General features: G+C 44.5%; 1 protein-coding gene across 3 annotated transcripts in view; it reads right to left on the minus strand.

The window, feature by feature from the left end:
- PKM (pyruvate kinase M1/2) overlaps positions 1 to 13,329 on the minus strand; it is a 34,678-nt gene that overhangs the window by 14,314 nt on the left and 7,035 nt on the right. For all 3 annotated transcript variants that reach the window (XM_023220682.2, XM_023220680.2, XM_023220681.2), the window contains exons 2-3: positions 6,627 to 6,793; positions 4,787 to 4,878 (exon numbers count right to left, since the gene is read on the minus strand). In XM_023220682.2, the coding sequence (XP_023076450.1) occupies positions 4,787 to 4,878; positions 6,627 to 6,780 (246 nt within the window). In that variant the 5' untranslated portion in view covers positions 6,781 to 6,793. The remainder of the gene's footprint in view (positions 1 to 4,786; positions 4,879 to 6,626; positions 6,794 to 13,329) is intronic.

The following is a 13,329-nucleotide window of genomic DNA, read 5'->3' on the forward strand; positions in this document are numbered from 1 at the left end:
AAAAGTCAACCTTAACTCAGGCGGGGCGCAGTGGCTCACGCCTATAATCCCAGCACTTTGGGAGGCCGAGGTGGGGGGGATCACAAGGTCAGGAGATCGAGACCATCCTGGCTAACATGGTGAAACCCAATCTCTACTAAAAATACAAAAACAAAATTAGCTGGGCGTGGTGGCAGGCGCCTGTAGTCCCAGCTACTCAGGAGCCTGAGGCAAGAGAATGGTGTGAACTCGGGAGGCACAGCTCGCAGTGAGCCGAGATCGCACCACTGCATTCCAGCCTGGTTGACAGAGTGAGACTCCGTCTTAAAAAAAAAAAAAAAAGTCAACCTTAACTCTACTTAATCTCAACATAGAATTTTGTGCTCCTAGAATAAAATCTACTTGGTCATGGATCAAGACATTCCTTTCAATCACTACTGGATTTGGATTATTAAATTTTATTTGTTTTCTGCATCTAAGTGAGATTGGTCTAGCACGCTAACTGTTAGTACCTGCCTGGTTTTGGTACTGTCCTTGTCTGATCTCATTATCAGGGTATGTTGGTTTCAAAGAACACAGTGGGAAGATTTCTGTATTTCTCTAGGCTCTGGAACAGTTTAACAATGTAACTGAATTTTGAAGGGGAGACAATTCAGCCACTAAAATCATTTGGACTTAAATGTTCTGAGGTGAACCAGATCTTAGCCACTTTTTCAACTTTTTGGCTGGAGTGCAGTGGTGCAATCTCAGTTCACTGCAGCCTCCACCTCCCAGGTTCTAGCGATTCTCCTGCCTCAGGATCCTGAGTAGCTGGGACTGCAGGCATGTGCCACCATGCCCGGCCAATTCTGTATTTTTAGTAAAGACAGGGTTTCACCATGTTGGCAAGGCTGGTCTCGAACTCCTGTCCTCAAATGATCCCTCTGCCTTGGCCTCCCAAACTGCTAGGATTGTAGGTATGAGCCCAGCCCACTTTTTCAACTTCTTATGGCCACTGGTCTGTTCATATTTTCTATCTTTTTGGCTATTTATCTTTTCTTGGAAAATGGCCAATGTCATCTCTCTATATAGGAATTAAGTTATAAGTCTTTCTTAACTTTTAAAATCTCCAATGTGTAGGAAATACTCCCTTTTCTATTCATATTCTTATTTGTACATCCTTGCATTCTTCACCTGGCTTCCCAGAACTTTCTATTTTACTATTTTTTCCCCACAAATAATCAGCTCTTAGCTTAATTTGTCAAATTTATTTTCATTTCATTGAGCTATAATCTTACAAAATTATTTTTCTTCACCCTTTTTAGGGTTTTCCTCCCCTAGTGTTCTGAGTTAAATATTTATTCCATCTACCTTGAGATTTTGCTTTCTAAAGTAAGCACACTTCAGTTTTCTTGACTTTGTTCTTAATTTCCATTAAAAAATTTTTATCAGAGAATGTGTCTGTACAATTTCTACTTCATGAAACTTGGGGGTTTTTTTGGTGGCCTAATATATATTTGTAACCATGAGTGTTTCACGCAAACATGCATTTTTGGTCTTGGGGATGTAAAACTATATATTATAAACATACCAATTATTAGGTATATTATTCAAATCTATGTCATATATTATAATCTCTTAGAGCATTTCTGGGAGATGTACTGAGTCTTCCACTACAGCTGTGGCTTTGTTGGGATGTTACATGGTAAAGAGTTTCATCCATCAATGCTGTCCTGTGGAAGGCTCTACATTTAGGTTGTTTGAAAGTCATTTTTTCTAGGCCAGGCGCAGTGGCTCACACCTGTAATCCCAGCACTTTGGGAGGCCAAGGCAGACATATCACTTGAGGTCAGGAATTCGAGATCAGCCTGGCCAACAAGGTGAAACCCCATCTCTACTAAAACACAAAAATTAGCCGGGGATGGTAGCAGATGCTTGTAATCTCAGCTACTTAGGAGGCTGAGACAGAAGAATCTCTTGAATCCAGGAGGTGGAGGTTGCAGTGAGCCAAGATCGTGCCACTGCACTCCAGCCTGGGTGACAGAGCGAGACTCCCTCTCTAAATAAATAAATAAATAAATCTGGAAAACACAGCATATGGAACCACATGTTCAGCAAGAATGCATCTTGCCCATGTGAACTGCCAAAAGTGAGGGCTGAAGACTAGTTGCCAAAGCAGTCAAAAGAGAGCTGGGCGTGGTGGCTCACGCCTGTAATCCCAGCACTTTGGGAGGCCGAGGCAGTTGGATCACCTGAGGTCACGAGTTCAAGACCAGCCTGGCCAACATGCCGAAACCCTGTCTCTACTAAAAATATTTAAAAATTAGCTGGCATGGTGGCACAGGTCTGTAATCCCAGCGATTCAGGAGGCTGAGGCATGAGAATTGCTTGAACCTGGGAGGCAGAGGTTGTGGTGAGCCGAGATCGTGCCAGTACACTCTAGCCTGGGCAACAGAGCAAGACTCTGTCTCAAAAAAAGAAAGCTGTTAAAAGATCAGATGCAGACATTTGATGTTCCTCTGTCAGAGTGAGAGGGAAGACAGTAATCTCGACGTTCTGCTCAGAAGAGCATTTAAAATAGTCAGAAACTAGAAAAGTACATCCCAGCCCCTAGTCAAAGGTGCATATGAAACAACAGCCCTGACAAACGGTAAGGTTGAAACTGTTTACGTTACATTATACAAATTAGAATAACTTCAAATCAGTTTCCAAGCTGAGCCCAGAGACAACCTCATCTTGGTCTAAAACTTCAAAATAAATCCACAAGAGGGACATCTTTAAAAAATTTTAAAAAAAATCTTAATTATAATCTGGGAGTAGGAGTGAAAGCAGAGATAATCTCCAAAAAGCCTCTTAAAGTTTAAAAAACCAAAATCGGAGCCAGCTCTCATCCAGCAGGTGCAGCAGATATCACTCCCCCTTGCCATGTAAGAGCTATGTGGTGTTATTTTACTGGATGAAGGAACCATAAAGCCTACTTAAAGGTCAACTTCTTAAAAATCTATTTCTGCTCCTTTCCCTGAACACAGGAGCCCACGGCAGACTACAGCAGCAGGGATCAACAGTGAACAGACCTCCACCATTGTCTTCAGCTCTCTCTCTTTAAGCTAAGCTCACACTTGTAGTAGTAATTCTCGGTGACTCCTGCTAAGGACCCCTTGCTTTTGGAAAACTACAGATTTTTCCAAAAGGTACAGGGACATGTCTTAACCTGCGTGGTATGTCTGCTGGACTTGGTCAGGTCCCCATGACATTTAGGGGCCAGCCACTAGCCAGGCCATAGGCTGTTTATGAACACAGGTTAGGGAATCTATGATGAAGAGTCTCATGTTTCCCAAAAGGAGGAATTCACTCTTGGACTGCATTTCCTGAGGCTTTATTTTTAGTCCAAACTTAATACCAACTTCCAAATGCCAGAGGGCAACCTCTATAAGGCACTTGGCCTTACAGGGTAGCATTTTCTTTACTCTAAACAGGAAATACAGAAGCCAAGACAGGGACAAGGTCTGCCTCTTCTGTGATTCCTTCTTATCAATGCCATTACGAAATCCCATGATCTATGGGAAATCTATGGTTAAGTCTGAAGGTCCTCTAATCCCAACATTTGAGAGAATCACTTGAGCCCAGGAGTTTGAGACCAGCCTAGGCAATATAGTGAGACCTCATTTACACAAAAAAATTGAGGAATGCATACATCTAAAGCAGAAACCTTGAACCAGAGATGACAGTCAAGTGTGGACGGTGACCGAGCTCCCCACCAACTTGGTGACACTGAATGTCCTATGAAGCAACACACAGACAACGATGGGAAAATTTTCTTTTTCTGTTCATCTGTATTATGAGAACACAAAGTGCAATATTATAATTTAAAAAAAAAATTTTTTTTAAATTAGCCAGATATGGTGGTGCATGCCTGTATTACCAGTTACTTGGGAGGCTGAGGCAAGAGGATCACATGAACCTGGGAGGTCAAGGATCCAGTGAGCCATGATCATACCACTGTAGTCCAGCCTGGATGACAGAGGAAAATTTTGTCTTATAAAATAAAAAAATAAATAAGTCATGGTACCTCAGGGAACCCCAAACTCCTCAGAATGGGTTTATTCTAAATCTGGCAACAGAGGCAGGAATGGAGCCATCCTGACAGCTGCTACCTGGCTCCTGGGCAAGGCCTCTGTCCATAGGTAAAGCCAGGTAATAAAGAGCCCATCACAAATACAGTCCTACTAGGCTCCTGAGGAAGAGTGCTAACTGGTGTTATTTTAATGTACAGAACCCCTGGGAAGGCACAGGCTGGGAATACAGTGCTGAGGAAGAGGGGTATTATATGCCAGTGAGTGCTTGTTGCATTAGGCTCAGTCATTCAAAACTTAGAATAATGGAAACTCTTCTCATGGACCTGCCCAGTTATTTTGGTTCTAAGATAGGCCAGAATCGATCTGCTAGATGGTTTGCCATGGCAATACAGCCTGTAGCAGAAACCTGGGGACAGGAGAGTCAAGCGCTGTGGCCAGGACACCTAAGGCTTAGAGGGTTTTCCAGGAGAACCTTTCCATATCTTCCTTTGTGAAAGCTAACGGTAGAAGAGGTGTGTGAGAGAAACATGGCCAGTGACAAAAGGGGTCTTCTTTGCTAAAAGAGACTTAGCCAGTTTCTTCATCAGGACAAGAGGGAAGGAGAGTAGGGATGGGCTAGTAAAGACAAACTTCACACTGGCTGTGAAACTCAGAGTCATCCTTGCCTAATCCGTGTGGCTGAATGAACACTGCACCCGCTCCCTGTTTCCTACAGGCCATCACAATGGCCACAGGGTCCAGCTACAGCTCACCTCATGAGTTCCATGAGAGAAGTTCAGACGAGCCACATTCATTCCAGACTTAATCATCTCCTTCAACGTCTCCACTGATCGAGAAGCTGGGCCTATTAGGAAAAGTTTTAAAGCCACAAGTATTAATCATTCAAAGAAGGAAAAACATTTAAGTTTACTTAAGTTTAAAGAATTCTTTTCCCTGAAAACTTTTCCTCTCCCAAATAGCTCAAAAGTCTTTAAAAAGTGTATGGAAGACTACTACCGTGCCAGCTTACTTTTTTGATTTACTGGGACACTTCGACCATTTCCTTCAAATTCTGCAGGCTTCCACTGTATCAGAAAAGCCTAGGTTAAGACTTGGCCAGCCTTCTCCGCCCTCACTGAAACCCAGCCAGATGTCCAACCACAGAATCTTGGTTGCACAAAACATGTTAAAAAGATCTTTCCTAGGTCTGTAAGTTGCTCCTACAAAGACCTGCTAAGGAAAACACCCTCTAAATTTTGCCTATAGCATAAAACCTAAAGCATATGGATTCTTTTTGCAACAAATTGTTTATTATTATAAACTGGTAATTTATAATTTGGGTTACAAAGTTATGTAATCCAATACATACAGTTTGGATACAATGTGGAATAATTAAATCAGGTTAGTTAACATATCCATGACTTCAAGTACTTAATATTTTTGTGGTGAGGACATTTGAAATTTACTCTTAGCAATGTTTTTTTCTTTTTTCTTTCTTTCTTTTTTTTTGAGACAGAGTTTCATTCTTGTTGCCAAGGCTGGAGTGCAATGGTCAGGTCTCAGTTCACTGCAACCTCCGCCTCCCAGCTTCAAGCGATTCTCCTGCCTCAGCCTCCCAAGTAGCTGGGATTATAGACACCCGCCATCACGCCCGGCTATTTTTTTTTTATTTTTAGTAGAGACGGGATTTCACTCTGTTGGCCAGGCTGGTTCTCCTGACCTCAGGTGATCCGCCTGCCTCAGCCTCCCAAAGTGCTGGGATTATAGGCATGTGCCACCATACCCAGACAATTTTTTTTTTTTTTTGAGATGGAGTCTCGCTCTGTCGCCCAGGCTGGAGTACAGTGGCCGGATCTCAGCTCACTGCAAGCTCCGCCTCCCGGGTTTACGCCATTCTCCTGCCTCAGCCTCCCAAGTAGCTGGGACTACAGGCGCCCACCACCTCGCCTGGCTAGTTTTTTGTATTTTTTAGTAGAGACGGGGTTTCACCATGTTAGCCAGGATGGTCTCGATCTCCTGACCTTGTGATCTGCCCGTCTCGGCCTCCCAAAGTGCTGGGATTACAGGCTTGAGCCACCGCGCCCGGCCAATTTTTTTTTTTTTCTTAAGACAGGATCTCGCTCTGTTTCCCAGACTGGAGTGCAGTGGTGTGATCATGGCTCACTGCAACTTCAATCTCCTGGACTCAAGTGATCTTTTCCTCAGCCTCCCATGTAGTCAGAACTACAGGTACATGCCACCATGCCCAGCTAATTTTTTTTTTCTTTTGTTTTTACTTTTTGGAGAGACAGGGTCTAAGTTGCTCAGGCTGGTCTCAAATTTCTAGCCTCAGACAATCCTCTCACTTGGCCTCCCAAAGTGCTGGGAGCCACCATACCTGGCCATCTTAGCAATTTTGAAATGTCTAATACTCTCTTATTAACTATATTTGCCATCCTGTGCACATACTAATTCTTTACTGCAACTTCCTATGACCTGAGTCCTTTTATAAGAATCTGTGTAGCATCCCATGTAGCACCTAGGTTTGTTAGGACATTTAGTTATGTCTTTTCAGGAGAGAAAGGGTCACTGCCCATGAAGCCCTTTTTTTGGGGAAGGGGCACACACACTCACCAATGGTACAGATGATGCCAGTGTTCCGGGCTGTGATGGGTGGTGAGTCAATGTCCAGGCGGCACATGTGCTCCAGGAATGTGTCAGCCATGGCTGCATGCAGCTGCTGGGTCTGAATGAAGGCAGTCCCGGCTTCACTATGGGGCTTCGACATGGCTGCTGAGGTCCTGGGTCCAGACAAATTGAAAGAGAGTGGTAAGACTGAGAAGTGGTTAATATACCATTTATCACAGGAGGCTGTCTCCTGCTTATACATTAACTCAATAAGCACGCTTTGTACACAAGCCACAGGGAAGCCAGACATGCTGTGGTTATGTGGTTGCTCCTCATGTTAGACAAAGGGTTCACAAGATGGTGAACAATGAAAACGGACCTTACTGAACAAGTTAAAACCTCCCACCCACTGCTCACAGTCCCAAGGACCCACAGTAAGCAGGTCTCTCTTACACTGGGCTGACATCTACTTAGACAGCTTTCCCACCACTCTATCTCTAAATAACATCGTTTAACATGTAATGAAGGAGCTTCCAACAAAGTAAGTTATAACCAATCTTCCAGTGATACAAACAACTGACTCCTAGCTTAGTGCCTACTAAGTAGTCACAAAGCTACAAATAGCTGCTTTGTCCGTGGGGCACCCACATTGCCTCTTTACAATCCTCATCCAAACCCAAAGTCATTCCCCTGAATGCAAAAGCTTCCATCCCAGGAGTCTAAACCTAAAACCACATCTACTGTTGGCCAGAAGGACGTTAGGACACGTAAAGCAATTTGCAATTTGCAAAGCAAGGATAACATAAGGGCACTGGTATAATTCTAAAATTATATCACAACTACATTAACAGGATAGCTGCAACACAGAGAAATTAAAGTTGCTGGTCAAATCTTTTCCCCAGAAGATTTTTGATACACATCCTGTTTTCTTTTCTAAGCCTGACAAGTATACCACCACTCTCTAACACAGACCATCAGTTCCAGGTAATTAACTAGCCCAGGTCACAATCCTGACAATGGCCCCAACCTTTGCTTTCTTCATTAATGACTTACAACTAAACTCGCTCAGCCTGTTAGTTAGCTGATTAGAGACAAAGACTCAGGAAAAGCTTCCAGGCAGTGTTTGAAGAACTATCAGGTAAGGATGTGAACCAGAAGCTTGCTACATTGCTCATCAGAAAGTTGTTTCCTTGAGTTCTCAGACCAAGGGCTACTCTTTCTAAAATGCTTGAGCCTAAATGCTTCAGCCAAGCAAGGCTCAGAAACAAGTCCCTCTTTAGCCCTTCCCCATCTCTTCCTAAATCTCAAAGTTCCAAATCAAGGCATCTCACACATATGACCCTTACTCCTTTACCCTGTTCCATCCCTGACTCTGTGGGCTCTCTGGGTGGCTCCAGCAGAGTATGCATCTAAACCCATCTCTGCCATCTCCAAAGAAGGCCTGTTAAGGTCCAAAGAGCTCTGAAGACAATAGTGAACAGTCTGTTGGCTATGGAAAACTGATGGCCACAAGTCCTCAACCACAGATTCTAAAACTTTTAAAATGGGGAAATAAGATACCAACTAACTACTCAACCTGGCAAATGCACTCTTCATTTCAATTGTATTTCCTAAGCCCCTAATATCTACTATGTATCCTCTCTTCCAGGACCTATATGGTTTTGTATCTCCTAGCACCTAGTAAGTGGAAGCATTCTAGTGTTTGTTAAATGACCTTTCAGTCTCTCTGAATGCCTCTTTGTCAGAATCAAAGTTATGCCTCTGCTCCCCCGTCCCTAAATCTGAGGAACTTCTGCATTACTGACAGGGAGTAAAGCCTGGGGAGCCCTGGTCCCTCTCCCTACACTCATGGTTTAGGGAGGGCTCGCATACCTTCAGAGCTCCCAGCTGGGCTTAGGGAAGTCTGGCTGTTAAGGGAACATTACTGAGAGATGGCATAGCAGGCCAATTGGAACACAAAGGCCTTGCTGTGGCCTCCAATGGGCCTACAATCTGGGGACTATATTGTGAACAAAATAAGATCTGAATAAGTGGGTCAGAGTAACTAATTCCACTCTTTTTAAAAACCATCAGCTGGCTCTTCTTAGACCTGAGATATCAGGGTCTTCTTGTAAAGACCTGGCTGGGGCCACTGAATATCAGGTCATACCTTTGGTTCTCTGGGCTTGGGCTTCCGGTGACATAATGCTCTCCTTTTGGCTCAGGTTGGCTCCTTGGCCTCACTTGCAAAGACCGCTCAGAGCTGAATAAAGTGTGCCCTGGAGAGCTGTACAAGGATTAAGGTAAAAGCTGAGTGTAACTAAAGCTCTTTGGGGTAATGGAAAAATTACCTTAATAACCAGGTATCCAGGTGGCAGCTGCTCTACAGATTCAGCTGTTATGTCTCTTTAAACATGTGATTTAGGCCGGGCGCGGTGGCTCAAGCCTGTAATCCCAGCACTTTGGGAGGCCGAGACGGGAGGATCACAAGGTCAGAAGATCGAGACTATCCTGGCTAACACGGTGAAAACTCATCTCTACTAAAAAATACAAAAAACTACCCGGGCGCCTGTAGTCCCAGCTACTAGGGAGGCTGAGGCAGGAGAATGGTGTAAATCTGGGAGGTGGAGCTTGCAGTGAGCTGAGATCCAGCCACTGCGCTCCAGCCTGGGCGACAGAGCGAGACTCCGTCTCAAAAAAAAAAAAAAAAACATGTGATTTACTAACATTCCACTATTCTATACAAGAACCTGGTCCCTCCCCTTTTGGGAGTGGGGAAGGGACACCAAATTAAACATACCTAAAAGACCCGGGAGGATATATACTGAAATTTTAATAGGATGTCATTGGGGTGGTAGGATTACAACAACAACAAAAATTCCTCTTTATTAACAAATTTACTGATATAAAAATAAAAATACTTTTATAGTAAGAAATTATGTATACCTTTTTTGGAAATATTTATATGCATCCTATAAAATTGTTGGGAGGAAGTAAATGAAATGTGAAGATACCAATTCCATTAATCAATTGCTGCTCTATGCACTTCAAGAATAATCTGCTTTTAAAAGGTAGTGAAGATACGTCTCAAACAAACAAACAAACATGTCTTAGGCCCTACATCACAAATGTATTATAGGAGAGTTTCAATGGCTTAAGGTGGTCAACCTTAATACATTCAGAACCTCAAAGCAAAAAAAAAAAAAAAGTTCATAGGATAATCCCATGCCTCAAATCTGTTAGTTACATGCCCAAATCCAGCAAACTAGTCTGTTCTCAAGCTTTACAGTAAAAGCTTTGTGATAATGTTATGGTACAGAAGGGCTGCCTCCAAGTCCACAAGATGCCATTAGCAGATAAAATTATATTGGCCTCAAACACAAACCCTATTTCAACTATCTCAAATTAAATCTGATGCCTATAAGCTCTAATTTTTTGCCAATAAGTAGAAAAATGACAAATGAAAATTTCTATAGTGGATTTATACACTAGCAGTCAAAAGAAAAGCTTGCCTATCAGCAAGTTCATCTAGACTTCAGATCTCATGCATCCTAAATGCTCTCTTCGAGCCAGAGACCCCATACCTCAAGCCCAGGTCTTTCCTCAGGCTCTGACCTGAAGCCTCCCTTGCAGGGAGGGCCAGAGCTCTCCCGCTTTCTCCAAAATCCTCTTCCCAGCACAAGCTGCCCATCCAACCAACCACCTACCTAAAGTTGTATGTGAAACACTCACTGGACTCTCCCTTGGCTCCAGGGAAGCAGCCCAGTCTTGGTTTCTCAGGGCAGGCTTCTGGGAAAGACTCCTCTCCCCTCATGCCAGTTGCCCGGACAGTGCCTGCCAGGACATGTGGCCCCACCCATGCCAGTCTGACTCACTATTGCATCCTCCTCCTAGGAAGGCACAGACATGCAGAGCCAACCTCCAGCCAGCAGTGGAAGCCTGGCGTATCCACTGATAGCAGCACACACTGTGCCCAGTGTGTCCAGGAGCCTTATTCTTGAGCCCGAGCCCCTGCAGTAAGATCTTCCTCAGAGCCATGTCTCCTCTGTGAGAAAGGAGACACCATCTCTAAGAGGCCTTAGTCTGGAGTTACAGGTTGGAACAGGCACAATCACAGCCCAGCTCCAGGTGCCCTATTCTCCCTTTCCTTTCTCATCTCAGACAGCTCCTAGCTCTTTATATTAGTTTCCTTTGTGTCAGACACAATTTTTCGGCCATTCTTCAGAAACCAGGAGATAAAAGTCATAAAAAAATACCCAACACTCCCCACTCCAACCTTTTTTTTTTTTTTGAGATAGGCTTTCACTGTCACCCAGGCTGGAGTGCAGTGGTATGATTATATTACATTACATTACATTATATTATTATTATAGCTCACTGCACCCTCAAATGATCCTCCAGCCTCAGCATCCCAAGTAGCTGGGACTACGGGCACGAACCACACCCAGCTCCCATGATCCACTTCTTAGGGCCAGGACTGTTGTTGGGTTGCGCTGGGAAAGATTCACGCTTCACTCCACCAATTCTTTCACAAAGGACCAAATCATTCTGCCCTAATAAACCAGCCTGGCCCGTGAGTCTGCATCTGCCTAAGTCATTTTTACTTTGTACCAATTATGCTCCGATACCAACCTCACACATATCAACTGTAAAATGGTGGCACCTGATGCTTTCTCTCTCCAACATTGCCAGTAGGTACACAAGATTGCGTTCCTTGCTGTGACGTCAGTTTGCTACCTACATCTTCAAGCCATAATGAAGGCCTTTCAATCCTCAACTGTTCAGAACACCAGCATCCATTAGAAAGTATGCATCATGATATTCTGGCATTCGGATCAGCCTGCTCTCTAGCTCTCTTCCTCAACAACGGAAATGGAATTTCTGAGATTTGCCCTAATCAAACTAGGCCAGCAACATGATCAAAATGGGTGATGGGCCAGCAGAACCTAGTAAGGTCTGGAGTAGGCACTGTTCGTCTTCATATACAGTTAAGGGTAATGACAATAGCATATTTGCATATGGGTACAGGATACAGAAGATAAGATATCTTCTAGCTAAGAGACCTGGGTCTGAAGCCCACACTTTAACCCCAGCAGGCCCCACAGCAGAAAGCAGTATGGTGTTACCAAGCTACACAGAACAAAATGAGCCCACTTGTAGGTTCTGGTAAAATTCCCTTGCTTTAAAAAAAAAAAACAAAAAAACCCGGGCGCGGTGGCTCAAGCCTGTAATCCCAGCACTTTGGGAGGCCAAGGCGGGCGGATCACAAGGTCAGGAGATCGAGACCATCCTGGCTAACACGGTGAAACCCCGTCTCTACTAAAAATACAAAAAATTAGCCGGGCGTGGTGGCGGGCGCCTGTAGTCCCAGCTACTCAGAGGCTGAGGCGGGAGAATGGCATGAACCCAGGAGGCGGAGCTTGCAGTGAGCGGAGATCGCGCCACTGCACTCCAGCCTGGGCGACACAGTGAGACTCCATCTCAAAAAAAAAAAAAACTTGGCTCTTTTATTTCTTCAGGGCTAAAAGTAAATGACTTGTCAACAGGAACCTAAGGTCCTATTTCCAGCTACAGTGCGGAATAGGGAAGAGCAGCTGATGCTAAATGGGCCTACTTCCCCAAAAGACCACTCAACTTCAGGTGAAGAAGTCCTAAGTCAGAGAACCCTCAATATCCTCAGATGCCGAGTATTTCCTGGTTCCATCCCAGCTGCTCAGTGCAGACAACTGGTTTCAGCCTGAAGGAGGTGGTTTGGGGGAAGCGTTAGTTGCCTTGGGACATGGTGCCTCCTTACTAGGATTAAAAGTAGGGTGGTGTTTCTGGGAATGATATCCATACTCTAGAACCAGCAAGGGACCTGGAACCCTGATTTAGGGTCCTCTTAAGTGCAACTCAGGTGGGTTATGGCCTCAGCAAAGTGAGGCACTGGCTCAGCATTTAAAGGAAGGGCTGCCCTGCATTCTAGTTGGGGCAATGGAGGAGGAAAGGCAGTGCCAACTCTCCAAGAGCACTGAACTAGTTAGTATGACTGGTCTTCCTACAATAGCCTTTATAGGTTTGCTTCTATTTTGTTATGAATTAAAGAAAAAAAAAATTTTAACATCTGCATCTCTACCACCCAGAACTGACCATTAACACTGAGCCATGGCTGGCTGTGGTGGCTCACGCCTGTAATCCCAACAGTTTGAAAGGCTGAGGCGGGCAGATCACTTGGGACTAGGAGTTCGAGACCAGCCTGGCTAATATGGCGAAACACTGTCACTACTAAACATACAAAAATTAGCCTGGCGCACATCTGTAATCCCAGCTTACTTGGGTGGCTGAGGCACAGAGTTGCTTGAATCCAAGAAGCGCAGATTGCAGTGAACAGAGATCGCACCACCGCACTCCAGCCTGTGCAACAGAGTGAAAAACTCTGTCTCAGAAAAAAAAAGGGGGGGGGGGAACACACACAAATAAAGGCTGAGCTGTATTTACTTTCTTCTTAATTTTTTTTGTTGAGATGGAATCTCACTCTGTGGCCCAGGCTGGAGTGCAGTGGCACAATCTCAGCTCGCTGCAAGCTCCACCTCCCAGGTTCACACCATTCTCCTGCCTCAGCCTCCCGAGTAGCTGGGACTACAGGCACCTGCCACCACGCCTGGCTAATTTGTGTGTGTGTGTGTGTATTTTTAGTACAGACGGGGTTTCACCGTGTTAGCCAGGATGGTCTCAATCTCCTGACCTCATG

Source organism: Piliocolobus tephrosceles, chromosome 6 (genome assembly GCF_002776525.5).
Source record: "Piliocolobus tephrosceles isolate RC106 chromosome 6, ASM277652v3, whole genome shotgun sequence".
Classification (NCBI taxonomy): Eukaryota; Metazoa; Chordata; class Mammalia; order Primates; family Cercopithecidae; genus Piliocolobus; species Piliocolobus tephrosceles.